We start from the raw sequence: 16,392 nt of genomic DNA, 5'->3' as shown, positions 1-16,392 counted from the left end.
CGTCCAAGGACACATATTCTCATTGGGTATAGTGAGAGAACATTCAGTAATTAACCTTACGCGTCCTTGGTAAGGTGCACTGTGTAGCACTGATGATTTAATGATCAATATATCATAGTTAAATTAATTGCGATACCTTGGCATAATTAGCGTAAACAAATGAAGACAGCTAGCCTCTGTCCACCCCGAGTGGTTTTACTGGTGCGAGTGTTCCTCCAAATGAAGACGTATCATGCACCCTAATGCTTCCTGTCACAAAGAGGATGCTGCTTATTGTTCCTGCTGTCTTTCCCCCTCAGGAGGCTGCTTGTGTTCTGGGGGATGGTGTTGTTCATGTTCTGGTAGTTGTACTAAAGCCTCTAAACAAACATGGTAATTTCTATTCTGTTCTATCCCTGCACTGAGAGATTTTTTACATCGCACTGTAGTTGAGAGTTGAAATACTTCACACTATCACAGTGAAGAAAGAAAACGCCCTGCATGTGGCAAAACGCATCACAAAGCACGGGTAACAACAGGGAACAGAATTCCTCACAATATGAGGTATCAGACAACAAGCTGACACATTCCTGCTGAGATTAATGACGTGTTTGATGATTAAGGAAATTCCTTCTATGCTTTTAAATTTATTCTTCATTGGTTTATAACTTAAACCGTGTGAAGACCTGAAGCGTAAGTAAAATTGAACCCATATTCCAGCCTCCAAAAATAAAGCCATTGTGTCTGGGTTCATAACATCTCTGAGGACTGCGTCTGGATTAAGTAGCCTGCAGCTTTCAGCTACTGGAGGTTGACCAGTTTCCAATTTGATGACGTTAGCTCGGTCAGCGTTTCCACTGCAGATCATCTGTCCAGCTATTTCTAGTGAGTGGTAGCTCTATTTCATATCGTCTCTAGCGGTCATCCAGATTTCATAGAACTTTGGCAAGCTAGCTACAGTGAAATCAATCTCGGATCCCATCTGCTACAGTATGATGACGATAAAGCCTCTGGGGACAACGGTGAACATGCCGGGCGTTCAGCCAGTGGTTAGCATGACCGACTTCCAGTCACGCCTTCCTTTTCTGCGCGCTGCAGTGTTCACAGAAAAAGAAACAGTTTTTCTTGTGCTTTACTTTAATATACCTTGGCATAATTAGCATAAACAAATGAAGGCAGCTAGCCTCTGTCCACCCTGACTGGTTTCACTGGTGCGAGTGTTTGGTCTTAAGTTTGCTGAAATTTCAACATCATGATGCAGATTGGTAAGAAGTTAAAACGCAGCTTTGTCAGGTCTGTCCTCAAGAGGAGAAAAACTACTATTAAAATGCTTGTTTCTAAACAGAGGTCGAATCGATCATTTCTGATGCATTCAAGGAAGTCGGGAAATGTTAACGCTAAACAGCTTTCGTGAATTGAGATTAATAAGAAGGTAAATCGATGTCAGATAGCTGCTGATGTGAGCCGTGATGTCATTAAGGCGCATTACGTTCTGCCTGCTTTTGCGCTGCACACAAACTTTTTTCCTGCATACACCGCAGCTTGCTGATACGTGATTGGTCAATATTACTCGGACCACAAGCGCATTACAAACGGAAACCGGAACACTTGCCATCCCTATAATCCACATCCCTGAATAGAGATTGCAGCGGTATGAATCCAAAATAAACAGACTGACTTGAAATGACTTGGTTGCAATGAACAGGTCAAAAGGTTACTGAATAACTACATTAGATGCAGATTTGTAAAAAGTTTCCATTCATGCTTTAGCAGGTGTTTCTGTAAGAGAAAACGAGCAAAAAACTTTTAAAATGCTTGTTTTTTAACTCGAGTTGAAAAAATATTTGCCCCGTGTCATTCTCATAACCCAACTGACTTTTCTCTTGCAAGACAGGGAGTATATACCGGATCAAATAATTACATTGGTTTCTTTGATAATGTATGCATTTAGTCACCTGTCAGTACGTCATGCTGAATATTACTACACATGGCTGTAATAGATAGTTTGTAGAATGGGTCATCTGTGGCTCAGTGGTGGAGTTGACCATCTCTCAATCGGAAGGTCGGCGGCTCTATCCCCAGCTCCCTCAGTCTACATGTCGGACGTGTCCTTGAATCCCAAATTGCTCCCAGTGGCAAAGCCAATGCTGTGTGTGTGATTAGTACTGATTGACAGTTAGGCACTTTACGTAGCGGCCTTCTGCCACTGGTGTACAAATGTGTGTGTGAAAGGGTGAATGTGACATGTTGAGTAAAAGCACGACAGGTTTTAGGAGGATGTTAAGAAGTTTTAGAAGGCAAATCTTATCCTGAGCTTTGGTGAAGCAGATTCAGCTGCAGATTTAGTCTGTGGCAATCTAAAAGGAAGCTTTATGTTCACTGCCCTGTCAGTAAAGGAGCGTCCAAAGAAATTAATTCTGACTGGAGTGCGAGCAAGTTGACCTGAACACGCAGTTCTAGATTGATAATGATGTGTTACATGAGTGAAACATGCATAAATGGCTGAAGAACACTAAAAGAAAATGCAAAAGAAAGATAGTTTCAGTCAGCTAAGAATAAAGCTGGAGGGAGATCTAAATAGAGATACACAGCCTATTATGATTTGGGGTATTTTCCAACCTCCATTGTTAATACTTAAGATTGTTTTTGGGTCTTCATCATGTTTTAAAGCGTCTGTGTTTGATACTTGATAAGCATCCTCAAGGCTTGCACTGTAGAATTAACAAAGCTATTTCAAGGCAAGCATATTGTAATAACTTGCTATCACTGTGTTCTGCAGGTTGTCAACAGGAGTGACAGAGCCGTATTCCCCCTATGATGTATGTTCAACATGTTGCCTTCTGAGACTTGTATTCGCTATACAAAACTCGATCCGCTGAGTGCTATCCCAGGGGGCTGTGTGTGTTGTTCCCTCACCATACTTTAGCTGACAAAAGGGGATGCCTTGAAGATTCTTTGCCTGTCCAAAAACAAAGAGACGGAAGAGACAGAGAGCACAAAACCCATTTTCTCCATTTTCTCTGGGCAATTACACAGATAAAGCTTAGAAAATTGGGTTTTTTTTCTTTGAAATGCAGGCAGCAATGGTGTTAAAACAGAGCAAAGAGATTGTGAGAAATGGCTTATTGTTGCTATTTCTTCCGTGTTTGATTTGCAAAGCTTTGTGCGTGACTGCTGAACACTCAGAAAAGCGTATATAACACACCCCGTGTGGTGTGTGTGTCTGTGTGCACGCAAAACATAAGAGGGAAGAAATATTCCGCCTATCATGTTTAGCGGAATATAGGTTTATGCATTTGTCAAGATTGTGTCTTCACCTACACACGTTCGGGTTGAATGCTCTGCTGCAGTGGCGCCGTAGTGTCTGAGCTGTGTATGATATTTTGGCATGGGAATGGTCACAGCAGAACTATAGAGCGAGGCCTGAATGCCCAATCAGACGAGGGAATTGAGAATAGAGACATATTCTCAGCACAAGTCTTCTGAGGCAAGCTATACAACTATTATTCTTCCCACAAGCACCGAGCTGCCTCAGCCTCCGGCCTCTGCAGGCACAGGGTTGTTCAGATAAAGACAAGGATGGGTTTGACACAACTATGGCCTGTGGCCACAAAAAGTCGCTCTGTGGCCAGCAGATATAACATGTAGGTGGCCGAATGTGACCAACAAGTTTTATCACCCTACTGCAAGCCGTCACCAGTGCACAAAGTTAGAGACACATCCTGATTCCTTCGAGCTAGCATGAGCAAAAGCCAATGGTTCAACTGTTGAACTTCTCCTGCAGCAAAAGAGCGGCTGCAGCAAGTGGACATTATTGTGGCTGTCTTCTTTGCCATTGATTACATCCTGTTATTCCAATTATAGGAAGAAAGACTATGTTTAAATATTTAAGATAAAGACAGCAAAGTGTTTGTCTCTTCTGCTTGGGAGTTGGATATGAAGCGGGATAAAGCACAAAACAACAGAATGCAACACCTGCAGCTTAGACTTAGACTTAGACTTAGACTCAACTAAGTAGCTTAGCAGCACACTCCCTTAAAGCCCTCCTTGACTGTCTCTTAATGGTTCTCCTGTCTAATCTCTGAGTTGATTGACAGCAGTCTCCGCCTCGACAGAAGCAATCAATCAAAAACAGAACCCCCCTAATTACAGACATCAATTACGTTCCTTTACTGTAGGGGATCACCCAGGAAGATACGCTGTAAAGAGTGCATGGATGCACAGGAGACTGGGTTTATCTATCAATCACATGCATTGCGTCATGAATACATATTATACTGCAGCTTGCTTTAATCAAAACCCCCTAAAGCAGCCGTTCATTATGTGCAGTAATTACTGATTTCTCTTCTGACATCACAGCCTTGTGAAATGAGCACACAAATAATGGACAATTACCTTCTTCTGCAAAAGTATAAGCGACAATAACATAATTAGCTGAGTTTTTGATGCATTTTATTTACACTCACATATTGTGTGAAGCCTGGCTGCTAACTGCTTAAACCCTTACATCTCATTTTTCACTCTTTATCCTCTGTGCTTCTCGCTTATGAAAGTCTGTCCTGTGTTCTGTACTCTTGTCTTTAACCCAGCTTAAGGACACTGGCCCATTGCCATTCCTCTGCAGCCCCTTCCCCCCTCTTATGATTATCCTTTTTAATTGCACTAAGCATATCCAAAGGACAAAACTTAAAAAAAAAGGCTAAGTCCGTCTATAAATTATGTCTTCCCAAAAAAGCTTGGGGCGCCTTTTGATCTTTTGACTCCTCGCAGCCTTCTGGGGCCCCGAGGGCTCCCCCTGACTTCTGATGTGTCTTACAAAACATCTCGCAGTACCCTCAAGAGCCCTCCAAACTCTGGTACATGACACGAGCAAAATCAAAGTGAATCATCCACCTAATCCTGATATTAGTACAGACAGGTGCTTGAAAGAGTTTAGCACTGGCGATAGTACCCTCTGTCCTCTGTTGTCCGCTGTCAACATCCCGAAGTCTTTCTTCCTCGTAAGCATCTCTTTCTCTTCCCTTTTGACTCTCTACTTTTATTTCCCTGCTGTCACTCTTTCTCTCCACAGGCAGCCGCTTTCAAGCGTCCAAATAACACATCAGAAAACATGGCTTCAGAGGGCTAAAGCCTGCAATTACCCGAGCTTCCAGTCCCAGTTTCCCAGCAGACCAGAGATACCTATTCACACTTAAGTGCCTTGTAACCATGGCTTTTATTTCAAGATGATACTCAAAGGCTGGGTATTTTAAAGTCAAAGAAGTAAAAGGTGTCTCCATCAAAAGATAGTCATCACATTGCGGGTAAAAGTCAAGAGTACCCAATGTGACTGTTTTTTCCAGTCACGCAGGCAGCTCAGTGGAAACACGTAAGGGAAGACAAAGGAGAGCAAAGCACAGAGGGATGAAGTATTGAGCTGTTATTGTTTTTGGTATCGTTCTGTTTTTTACCTTGGTCTGCCATGTTGGATTTAGGTCATGTCAGGATACCTATTATTAAAGGATATTGCCCTGTTCCTGTAAAGCCAACATCTGCTGGAACGGGGGCAATCATCTTTCAAGGTGAAGACGAAAGTTTAACGCAGCTGCTGCCAGGCTTTTGTTAGGTTTTAATTCAATCCCTGTCCACTCTTGTTTGGCAAGTGCATTTACACTTTGCTTTCTCTGTTTATTCTGGGCCTTTGCACTGAAAAGTTCGACAAGCACAAGCAAATTCCTGTCAGTCTTGGATTGTTGTTAAACCTAGAAAAACGGAATAAAATATACCTATAACTATAATTTGGATTTTTTTTGTAATAACAGCAATGGACAGTTAGACCTGTTACCTAAAGCCACATTTCCACCAAAGGTATCCAGGACTCTAAAGGACAGCAGGAACTTTAAAAGACTGCAGCTGCAAGCTCACTGTTATCACCGTGATTTGAGATGGAGTCAGAGAAGACTTTGCTACTAGCGTTTGTCTCCTCCAGTGTTGATTCAATTAATCCATTTGTAATGCAATAAACACGATCAAAAAAAGCACAAGTTGAATCTCCTCCATGCTAACAGGCTAAATGATAATAACGACCTGTTAATCGCTTTTCATGGTGTCAATTTTGTTGTATGGCCATCACCTTCTTTTTACCACCACCTACTGGACTGGCGTGTAGTGCAGTTACTTTATTGCTTCTCCATACATCACTGGCCTGATTTGCATAATCTTCCCGGGACTTAAAGCCGCTGTGGAAACGAAGACAACACCTGGAACTAAAAGTTCCTGGCACTTTCTGGTCGAAAAGCACCTTAACTCTGAGGGACAAAAAGTTTCTCCAGCCCATTGTTGCTTGCATTACACCCAAGGGTCTGAAGACTTGTGAAGATAAGGCAAATGTTGACGTGTGTAAAAGCCATGTGTACTCTTCAACTGAAAAAGTTCACTGCTGCAAGGCCCAAAGTCCAAAAGCCCATGTACTTGTGGAAATTACTAACCTCAGATTACGGACCTTTTGGTACCCTTCAGTGGAAACACACTGAAGTACCCCCAAAAGTCTCTAGTCCCTGAGGAAAGTTTCTGTGGTGGAAACTCAGCTTCAGATAAAGTTCCTGGCTCCCCTATAGTTGAAATGCACTTAGTTCTCCCAAAGGTTCCTCGTCCCTGGGACATTTCTTGCAGTAGAAATGCAGTTTAAGAACAACACTTCCAAATTCTTCTGGAAAAACTTACAAAAGTAAGAATTCCTCAGTGACTAAGAAAATGAATGGAAGTACAATGGACCTTTTCTAAAAGCCACATTGATTCAGAGAAGTGGGTCTAATTTAGATGGATTTGACCTGGCATGTATTCATGGCCACCTTCCAACAACACTTAAGGGACAGACCAAGGATGACGGTGGAATAGTTATTTCCTGTCAGCGGTAAGGTCTTCGGAGCGATCCATCAGACAATCTGCTCTTACCTTTGAGGTCCAGGTTTCTGGCTCCATTGGAGTGCTGAGTCACGGTGCGTGAGTCGATCTTCAGGGTGTGTACGTTGTTGGCGTCCCGGGACACCACCACGTTGTGCCACTGGTTGTCATTGAGCGGCTTGTCTGAGTTGCCCTTCATCAGCGACGGCCCGTTTCCGAGATCGAAGACGTAGTGGACGTAACTGTGAAGGGAGATATCAGAGTAAGGGACATGTGAGTGTGTCTGTGTGGTCATTCGATTTAATGCAATAGTTCTTGGAGACAAAATATTCAAAGTTATCGTCAGTCACAAAGATATCACAGAAAATTGTGACAATCAGACCTAATTTGGCTCCACTTTGGAATTCAAACTATTTTCTCTCATCATAACATGTTTCGTTCGAATGACAGACACTGATGACAGGTCACAGTCAACAACACTCAACCCTCAATTGTCATGATGAAGTGATTGGATTGAATTTCATTCCGCTCCCCTGCTTTGGCTCTGATGTTTTCATCATGCGCTCTGTCTAGGAACATAATTTTGAGGAATAAAATATCACCATCCTTTGTGGCTGCACATGAGGCCTGGGATTTCTCATTCTCACTCACTTGTTTGACATGTAAATATAGAAACCTGCTTTTGTCTCAAAGCCTCTGTTTGCCCAAAGGTAGACAAGGTGGCACAGCGCCCTCCTTCACACAAATATGGCTGCCTTTTGTCTTTCAGGTTAAGGCTATTGAGGCTGTTTCATTCAAGGTATGCGCTTTTTCTACCTCCATTCCAATTCCTTTATGTAGCCTCTTGTCTTTGTGTGACAGAGGCAGCTCAGGCTTTTGTGTTGAAACTGTGCCGAATATAGAGCACAGGAGGAAGAAAGATACACAAGCAAAAGCCTCTTTCTGATACTCTAATTATGAGCAGCTTTTAGGAAGATACAATTCTCAATTCGAACCAGTTTATTCCTGGTCTGTGCTATCTTCCTCAAGCTTTTATAGAAAATTCGCCCCTTACTTTGCCAGTCAGAGAACTGCATTGTGCTTGCAATTATGGACTAACAGTTATCTGTTATTAGTCTCCCATGAGACTAGTTTTCTAGAAAAACAGACATGGATATTTCTCCTCTTTCTGTTTCCCAACAATCTTCAACCAGCAGTTCTCAGCTGAGCTTTTAAGACGACAGATTATGATTACTCACCGGCGCACAGTAAAGTCACTTTCATCCTGCCAGCCTGATTCATAGCAGCATTAAATGACTCATTCCTCTGTGTTAACTTTAAGAGAAACACTGTCCTTTTATATTTTGTTTTGTTGCCAAGAATGAACAATTTAGAAGATAATTCATGACTATTTTCTTGGTTTGTGTGATGACCAACTGGGAACTGGAAGGAAAACTCTTAGACACAGTGCTACACTTCACATTTCACTTTTCTTGTCATTAAAGGGATAGTTTGGATTTTTGGACACGAAGTTTGGACACATGTAGGCGTAGTGATACTGGATGGTTCAAAGGAGAAAATAGTGCCAAAAAAAAGCGCAGTATGTGAAATCCTAGGATGATTTTATGTTGTAAATTGATCACCACTCGCCGGAACTACTAAGTTTGGAACCGGCTAGAACTCCGACCAAGGGACTCGGTGAGTAAGTTAATAGGTTTGCATCCACTCAGGGGCGGATCCAGAGGGGTGGCCTGGGCCCCCCTTGAAATCTGATTGGCTACCCCAAGTGCCACCCCAAAATCCTAAACTAGGATTGGCTATTTGCCTTGTCAGAGGCGGGACTTGTGTTAAAATCAACTATTTGGACTGTGTTGCAACAGGCTGCTAGTCGCGTTTCTTCCATGTCAATGTGGCAGATGTCCTTTAGTACTTTAAATTGTTATTCTGATCACACATCTTCTGTTTGAGTCCTTAAAGAATTAAGCTTAGGAAGGGTTAATTAAATGCTATTCATTAGTGAAATGAATTCTAATGCGATAAAACTCACCCTTTTACAAGCTCCACGACAATGAAGTCACTCCCGTCCCCCGAGTTGAACAGCATCAGGCCGTCGGGCGTGGTGGTTTTGAACTGAAAGAAGAGGTGCATGGAGGCGTAAGCTTGTAACGTTGCTAAAGCTAAGTAGCTGCCTTTCGTTCGAAACGTCACCGGATCTGCAATGATGTGGCGCATTCCGAAGCGGGCGTTCAGTTCGCAATAGGAGATGTCTCCGTTCTTGCACTGGTCTAGGTAGGGCAACCCGTTGAAAGTCAGGCCCTGGAGATGGCCGATGAAGTTTGAGGGCACCACAGATATGAAGCGGCGCTCGGTCATTATGCCGGTCTCGATGTTGTGGAACTCGAGACGTGTGTGGGCACCGGTCATCTGGCCTGAAAAGGTGGAGAATACAGAAACAAACAGAATGAACAAATAGTAATACAGTTATCTAATTCTCCCAGTTTGCTTATACATATATATACACCAGTGACGTGCGGTGAGGTTCATGGCTGGTGAGGCACTGACTCCATCAGAATCAGATTTACAAATATAAGAACCCAACAACAGAGTAGATTATTCACCATTTGACAGCAAGGGCTGGCTCAATTCGTGGCAGCGGCAGCGAGTAGTGGCACTTCCTGCCTTCCACTCCAGTTGCCGGTGTCTGAGGCAGCTGCCACTGACCTGCCACGGCAGTTGCTGGTGTCTACCTCACGGACACACACACACACATACACACACACTCTAACGTTGTTGCTAGCTCGCTGTCACTTACTCTGCAGCTGCGGAGTAGCATAAACATTTCTGGGCTCACCAGCGCCCCCTACGTTGAGGCAAGAACACTGCCTGCCTCACCCAGTGCCTCTTCACTGCCGTTGTAAGATCGCTGAGCAAACAGGTAACACACATATATTATATACATCAGCTAAACTATGGAAAGCCAGGGGGGCATATATTAAAAGTGTTTGAAAGTGTTTTATTGGCGACATACAGAGAGACAGTAACACGCTCTCATTGCATGGCAGAGCACAGTTTGTGAGGGATTGCGCAATCCAAGGTGAGGCTCAGCTTGCTGCTGCCTCACTGTGCGTCTCTTCCCCGTATTTGAACGGAAATGTGAAAATTCAGCGATTTTTATTAAAAAACGATCCAAATTGTTTAAGTTAAATGGAAAATCAGTTTATAGTTCAAACCATTTGATAAATATAACCATTTAATTTATCTGTTTATTATATATTTTATTTATGATGACAGGTGAGGCTCTGCCTCCCCTGCCTCTCCTGACCGCACGTCACTGATATACACACTTACTAAGATTATGTCACATTCGAACACTGTGAAAAGATTAAAGCTATTTCAGGAGGTAATATCGAATATGTTTTGATGCTCTACAAGATAAAGTCCTCAAGTTTATTCAGTGGAAACTGTATGACAAACTAAATATAATTATGGAAAGGTCATGATGATATAAAGATGCATTTACCTGTGAAGCAGATTAAACTCTATTGTTTCTGCTTTTGTAATGAGTGACAGGACATACTGGTTTGAGTATCTTAATCATTCTAATTAGCCCATAAAGTTGATTGTAGCTGACTGACAAAACAGTGTAGTTTGTGTGTGAAGTATACAGTTATATTGCAGAGCTTCACAAAGGCTTAGCCTCTTTATCTAATCTGCTGTGAAGGAAATTATAGGAGCACAAAATGATGTTGTGTTTTCTGAGAGATGTGGTGTAATGAGCTTGCCGATTTAAATGCCTCGCATGCCGTCTCCTGGCCTGGTCTGCGAGGCCTCCCTCGACACTTCCTCTCTTCTCTTTGCCGTGAACCAGTTTGTGAACCAGTGGAAACTTCACAGGGTCATTTCTACCTTCTGGCCCTCAGCGTGCCCACTCTCTTTCCAACATCTAACTCGCACCTTTTTCTCACCTCTTCCTCTCATCCTTTGTCCTGCCATCTTTTCGCCTGAGGCCACAATACTGTGAGTGTCTGTGACTCTACGTCATCTTTTGACCTTTTATCCTACACTTGCTATTTCCCTAGCAGCTGGCAGAGCCTGTACCTCTGTATTTTCTCTTTTGTGCTCAGTCTAAATTATATATATTTAATTCTTTCAGCTATCTTTTTAGATGTGCAACTTGTTTGCTCACCATTTCCAGGGTTTTAAAGGAGAAACTCATTCTCACTCCCAACTCATCAATAAGGCAGCTTGGTCTATGGCCTTAAGCTTCAAAATATGACAACCTAGTAACCACTCTAACATCCGTTTGGCACGGGCAGGGCTCCACGGTGAAGTTAGCAATGATGAATATGCAATAACTGGCGAGACTTTTAAAATAAAGCAGTCAAGTTAGGGATAATGAATAATGACAAATAAAGCTTGCCAAATAATGTTTCACATTTATGACTTTTGGCCGAGCAACAGTCATTATTACTAAGTGTTTAACCTTGTGAAAAGGTCTGCGTTTTGTTAGATGTGTAAAGTACCAAAACAACTTGGTTAGGTTTCGGAAAAAGATCATGGCTTTGGTTTAACTAACATCAACTTCAGAGGAAGTAAACTTTAAAAGAAGTCAACGTTTACTATATTTTCAGCCAGAAAAAAACCTTCTCCTGAGTGAAAGTCTTGTGTTTGTTTGGCCAGTCCAACGCCCCAGAGCGCCACCACAGGCAGGCTTTTGTGCTCTTTATGCACCCGACTTTAATACCACATTAAAACAATGAGCTAGATGACAACCTGCAGACCTGTGTTCATTTTGGCAGCAATGTTAGATTTAGTCTGAAGCACTTTTTACACTGCAGTTCAGCCTTAAGGGCGCAACGAAGCTCCGCCGTCATGAATCCTTTGCTATTTAACATTGAACCACGCTACGCCAGCGTAAAGCCGCCCCAGTGTGTGTTTTCAATCAGCGTTCCGGAAGCAAAACGTGCGCGAGGTGTAAACAAACAGCCGTTTCGCCTCTGTTACGCCTCTGTTACTACCTCCGATGCCGAGGCTCAGAGGTGGGATGACTTCGCCCAACCATTTTGCCTCCGTGCGTTCTACATAGAAGACGAAACGTAACAGAGGCGTAATAATCCCGCCTTGAACTGGCAGTGTAAAAGGGGCTAATGGGGCTAACATTTTCTCTCTTAAGAAAATATGACCCCCCGCCCCTCCCAATGAATACACAGCATCTTAAGATTACTTTTCAGCATCACTTCTCATTTAAACAGTCTGACGCTCCTTTTTCTGTGAGTGCGCACAGAGCCTGAAGCAGAAAGCCTGAGTTAGCAGAGAAAGTTCCTAACCACCTTCCTGATACCTGTTATCTCTAACTGGTGTTTGAGGCCTTAATGTATCATGGATTTTGAATGTCCGACAACCCACCACTTAAATTTTAGTCCCATCTCGTTAACGAAAACAAAATATGCGAGTCTTTAGACTTTTTATCTTCTAAGATCTATTTTTAGCTCGTCTCGTCTTCGTCGTGGAAAAAAGATCGCTGGCGAACATTTTTCATCATAATTTTCGCTAATGCAGACATGAGGCTAGATTGTGCTGTGTGTGAGATTAGGACCAAAATTGGTCATTATGGATTATTTACAGATACATAAAATAACGATTGATTTTTAATAGCAGCAATAGTCTGATATTCGCAAATAAAGACTTTTTTTTCACGGTCTAAATATCACTTTAATAATAGATGCACCACCTCCGTGTCTGATTCATTATCGTCGTAATTATTCACCTTCCACTTTCAAATGAGTAGTTCTAATGAGAAACGGCACAGCAGCTGACTTCCTGTCAGTGGATGTGTTATAGTGGGATAACACACGGAGGTTTCTGACTAGTTTTACGGTTTAATTGCCTCTTAATACAAATTAACCCCTCTGAGCACCGACTCAACTCACCTTCCACTGTGACGTTATCCACAGACAGCTGCAGGCTCTTGCCTCGTCGCACCACCTTCACCGTGTGCCACTCGTTGTCGTTCAGCTTCTGCCCCGCGAACAGTGTCTCAGGTCCTTTGCCTGTAGTAGGGGGGGGAATTCAAATCACAAACAGCACAGCGGGAAAGCTGTGTGCGCCTTCTCACGCACCCACGCACACACACACCCACCCACAGAGTTCAAACACAGTGGTTGACAGTGCTAGTGGAGGAAACCTGCATGTTTGCGAAACACTTTCACACTATGGATTCTCCCGGTATACTGGTAATGAAAGGAATCAAATATCCGGCCTGACAGACTGTAACATTGAATGTCTTCTGAGAAGCTCACAGTGTGGCAGCAGGGTGTCAGCAAAGACAGTGGGACAAATAAGTCGTTACCAGCTGCGGGAGGAGATTAGAAAATGCAGCCGACGAGGACCGGAGATTCTGTGTTTCAAACATCATGTGATGTCATGTTCTGTTTCCATGGTGCGTTTAATGTCTCACTTTAGCACGCAGATAGACTTTCTTGAAGGGCGAGACCAGAGGGTTTAACTGCCATCCTCCCTTATTTCCCTTTTTCACTCCTCTACTCTCTTCTCCTCTTCTCCCCTCTCTTGTTGTTGTTCCGCCTCTGCTACTAAAGAAAACAGATTGATGCAACAGTATATGAGGTTGCAGAGATGCTTATTAGAAGCATATTTACATAAGTAGGGAGCAGGGTATTTCTACACTGCCAGTGATAGTGCCTTATTACATCCATATTAGAACAAATTGGCGTGAGGGAGTCACAGCAGGAAACTCTGTGGATTTCAAAGACAGCAGTCATAAATCCCTCTTTAAATGCGCTCTGGTTTCTGGCCTTAAACCTGTACTGTCACTAACGGCCAGAAGAAGGTGACTCCACTGGCTGCAAAAAGAAGCTGGATTGTCTGCAGGTTTACCAAAAAATCACCCGACTTCTCAGTTACCTCAGTAAACATTTTCCAAATTAGATTTTGTTCTCAATCGCTAGTTTCAAGCCTTCCTCAATCGATACAGCTTGATGTTTATTTTGGAAAGTATGGTCCCATTTAGAGTGAAATTGACAAAAAAAAGCAGGGTTTGCTTTAGGGCGTGGCTACCTGTGATTGACACCAGGCATGTTGCAAGTAGGGGTGCGGGTAGTGTGACAGCACCCCCTTTCAACATCACCTGTCTGTCCGGGATTGTCCCAGTTTCAAGCTGGGTGTCCAGAGTCCTGGCAAATATTTGTAAAACACTAAAATGTCCCAATTTTCACCACAAGTAAAATAATAATAATAATATACTTGTTTTCAACACTTACATAGGCATTTATCATGTTCTGTCCCAGTCATTATTAGCCTGCCTAACCCAATCAAAAAACACCACGTTTCTGAATTCAACACGGACGTATCTGTATGTGTGTGAATCAATCATTGTGTCGTTGTCAGGGCCGTTGCTATGACGCTTGTGGCTGGATTTGTGATGTGTGCGCAAACCTTTGACGCGACCTCGTTAGCTAGCAAGTGGGGGCAGATTAGGCTGGTGCAATACTGCATTTGGGTTACATAAACCGTGCACACACATGACACACATGACACACATGACGCACACATACATAAATCGTGCGCACACATGACAGCTCATTTTACCTAACCCAATCAAAAAAACACCACGGTCTGAATTCAACAAGGATTTGCCTATATGTCGATCAATCAATGTGTCGTTGTCAGGGCCGTTGCTATGACGCCTGTGGCTGGATTTCTGATGCGTGCGCAAACCTTTGCGACCTGGTTAGCTAGCAAGTGGGGGCATATTAGGCTCGTGCAATACTGCATTTGGGTTACATAAGCCGTGTGCACACATGACAGCTCTTTTTGGTCAATGCAGACAAAAGGTGTAGTAGATAATAGAGTACTTGCCGAGTGTGAGATGTGCGTGACAGTGTCTGCATAACTAATCGGCCAGTGAAAGTTCTTCATTTTGCTCTCCAAATGCACCAGATTGATGCGTTCAATAAAGCACCCCCTCCTAGAAAATAGTGCCAACATCCCTGATTGACACTTCCCTAAAGAGATAGAGACCTAGCAACAAGTATCCACTCGTCCAAATAAGGTCACTTTTTGTTCTGAAAAACTGAATGGTGAGGTCTCATCTCAAGACTTTCAAAAGGGGGTTCACTAACCGATGGGTGATGTCACAGAGCCTACGTCCACTTCTATGAAAGTCTGTGAATGCATCATGACCTAGTTCGTGGGCTTAAGTCAAGATGACGTCTGGTGCTGGTTAACAGTTGTGTCAGAGTTTGCTTAAATATTCAAAATAGACCAAATGAGTGTAGGAGTGTTGCATCTGACATCAAAAAAAGGGAAATCATCCCTCACATAGCTTCAAATAGCTGAAATGAAGGCTTGCCGGTGGTGGGCGTGCACGGTGTCACGGCACCGAGGTGAAGGTAATCAGTGATAAGAGGAAAGGAGGAGGATTCTGTAAACAACAATATAATGAGGAGAGGCTTCCAGCTCGTCGGCAGCAGGGCAGACAGAAATAGCAGAACGCCGGAGGAGACCAGTCACTTCCATTAAGGAACCTTCGGTGCTCTCTGCACTTTGAGGCAGCTCTGGAGTGGAGTAAGGGCCAGTGAGGCTGGTAAATAAAGAAACCATGACTTCAAAAGACACTGGCTTTCTCACACCATTAGCACTGATGATTTGTTTATTACACATCCAATATTAGAAACCCCGCTCCACTTCCAGGCAGGCTGGCCCCTCTCTGACTGGCTGGCTAGAGCCGGAGTGTATTATACCAAGGTGCTCGAGTGGATGATATAGTACAGCCTGGCGAAATATGATTGTCCCCTTCCCAGTTGTGTGTGAAATTATTTAGTCTAGAGGAAAAAAACAGTCCCATCAATTGAAGGGCCTGCCTTGCAAGAACACACACAGGGCCGACTGGAGAATTGTTTTCCCATTTACTCCTGTTACTTTTTTATTATTTTTTCCATGGGCTTTTTGTCTTCAGCCACATGAAATTGGATCGAGAGACTTTTAACACACCCAGTGTGGAGTAAATATAAAGAAAAGGCCGGCTATATTGCTGCAGTGTGGATGCAAGTTGCAAACAAAGAGCTTAAAAAGAACGGAAAAGCCAGCTGACGCAAGATTGTAAAAGTTAGGGGAGTCTAGTGCAGCTCAAATGAATGGAAATTGCGACCCGTTAGAATAGGGCCCATGTAATATTTATTTGGTTTGGCTGCTACAGGCCGCAGGAGAGCAAGGGACACTGCTGCACACATAGCGAGAGCCATTTAACCACAACAGCTCGAAACAAAAGATATAAATGGTACTGTGGCCCAGCTAGACGAGCGACACAAAGCTGTGGGCAGAAGGGGAGAATGGGGTCAACATTTCTTTTTAAAAAAAAGCACGTTTTTATCAAAGCTATAATGACAAATTAGTCATACAGGAATATGAACTACACTGCTCCCAAGACATCTTGTGCAAATATTTCATCTATAAGGAGTCTAGCTGTGATTACAGGAAAAGGTGCAAAAGCAAAACATATATTTAAGTGCACTCTGCTCTTATTTGCCAGAGCCA

General features: G+C 43.1%; 1 protein-coding gene across 10 annotated transcripts in view; it reads right to left on the bottom strand.

Annotated features, from left to right (window-relative positions):
- The window catches only part of nrxn2b (neurexin 2b), a 699,408-nt gene that overhangs the window by 373,955 nt on the left and 309,061 nt on the right, over positions 1 to 16,392 (bottom strand). For 9 of the 10 annotated variants that reach the window (XM_069671763.1, XM_069671756.1, XM_069671757.1 and 6 more), the window contains 3 exons: positions 12,771 to 12,890; positions 8,888 to 9,269; positions 6,913 to 7,103 (listed from right to left, as the gene is read on the bottom strand). In XM_069671763.1, the coding sequence (XP_069527864.1) occupies positions 6,913 to 7,103; positions 8,888 to 9,269; positions 12,771 to 12,890 (693 nt within the window). The remainder of the gene's footprint in view (positions 1 to 6,912; positions 7,104 to 8,887; positions 9,270 to 12,770; positions 12,891 to 16,392) is intronic. The other variant, XM_069671760.1, reaches the window with a different exon arrangement.

This window comes from Semicossyphus pulcher, unplaced genomic scaffold, assembly GCF_022749685.1.
Source record: "Semicossyphus pulcher isolate SPU_LCO1_2020_fin unplaced genomic scaffold, fSemPul1.0.p SCAF_21, whole genome shotgun sequence".
Lineage (NCBI taxonomy): Eukaryota > Metazoa > Chordata > Actinopteri > Labriformes > Labridae > Semicossyphus > Semicossyphus pulcher.
This window is presented reverse-complemented; position numbering and strand designations above follow the sequence as displayed.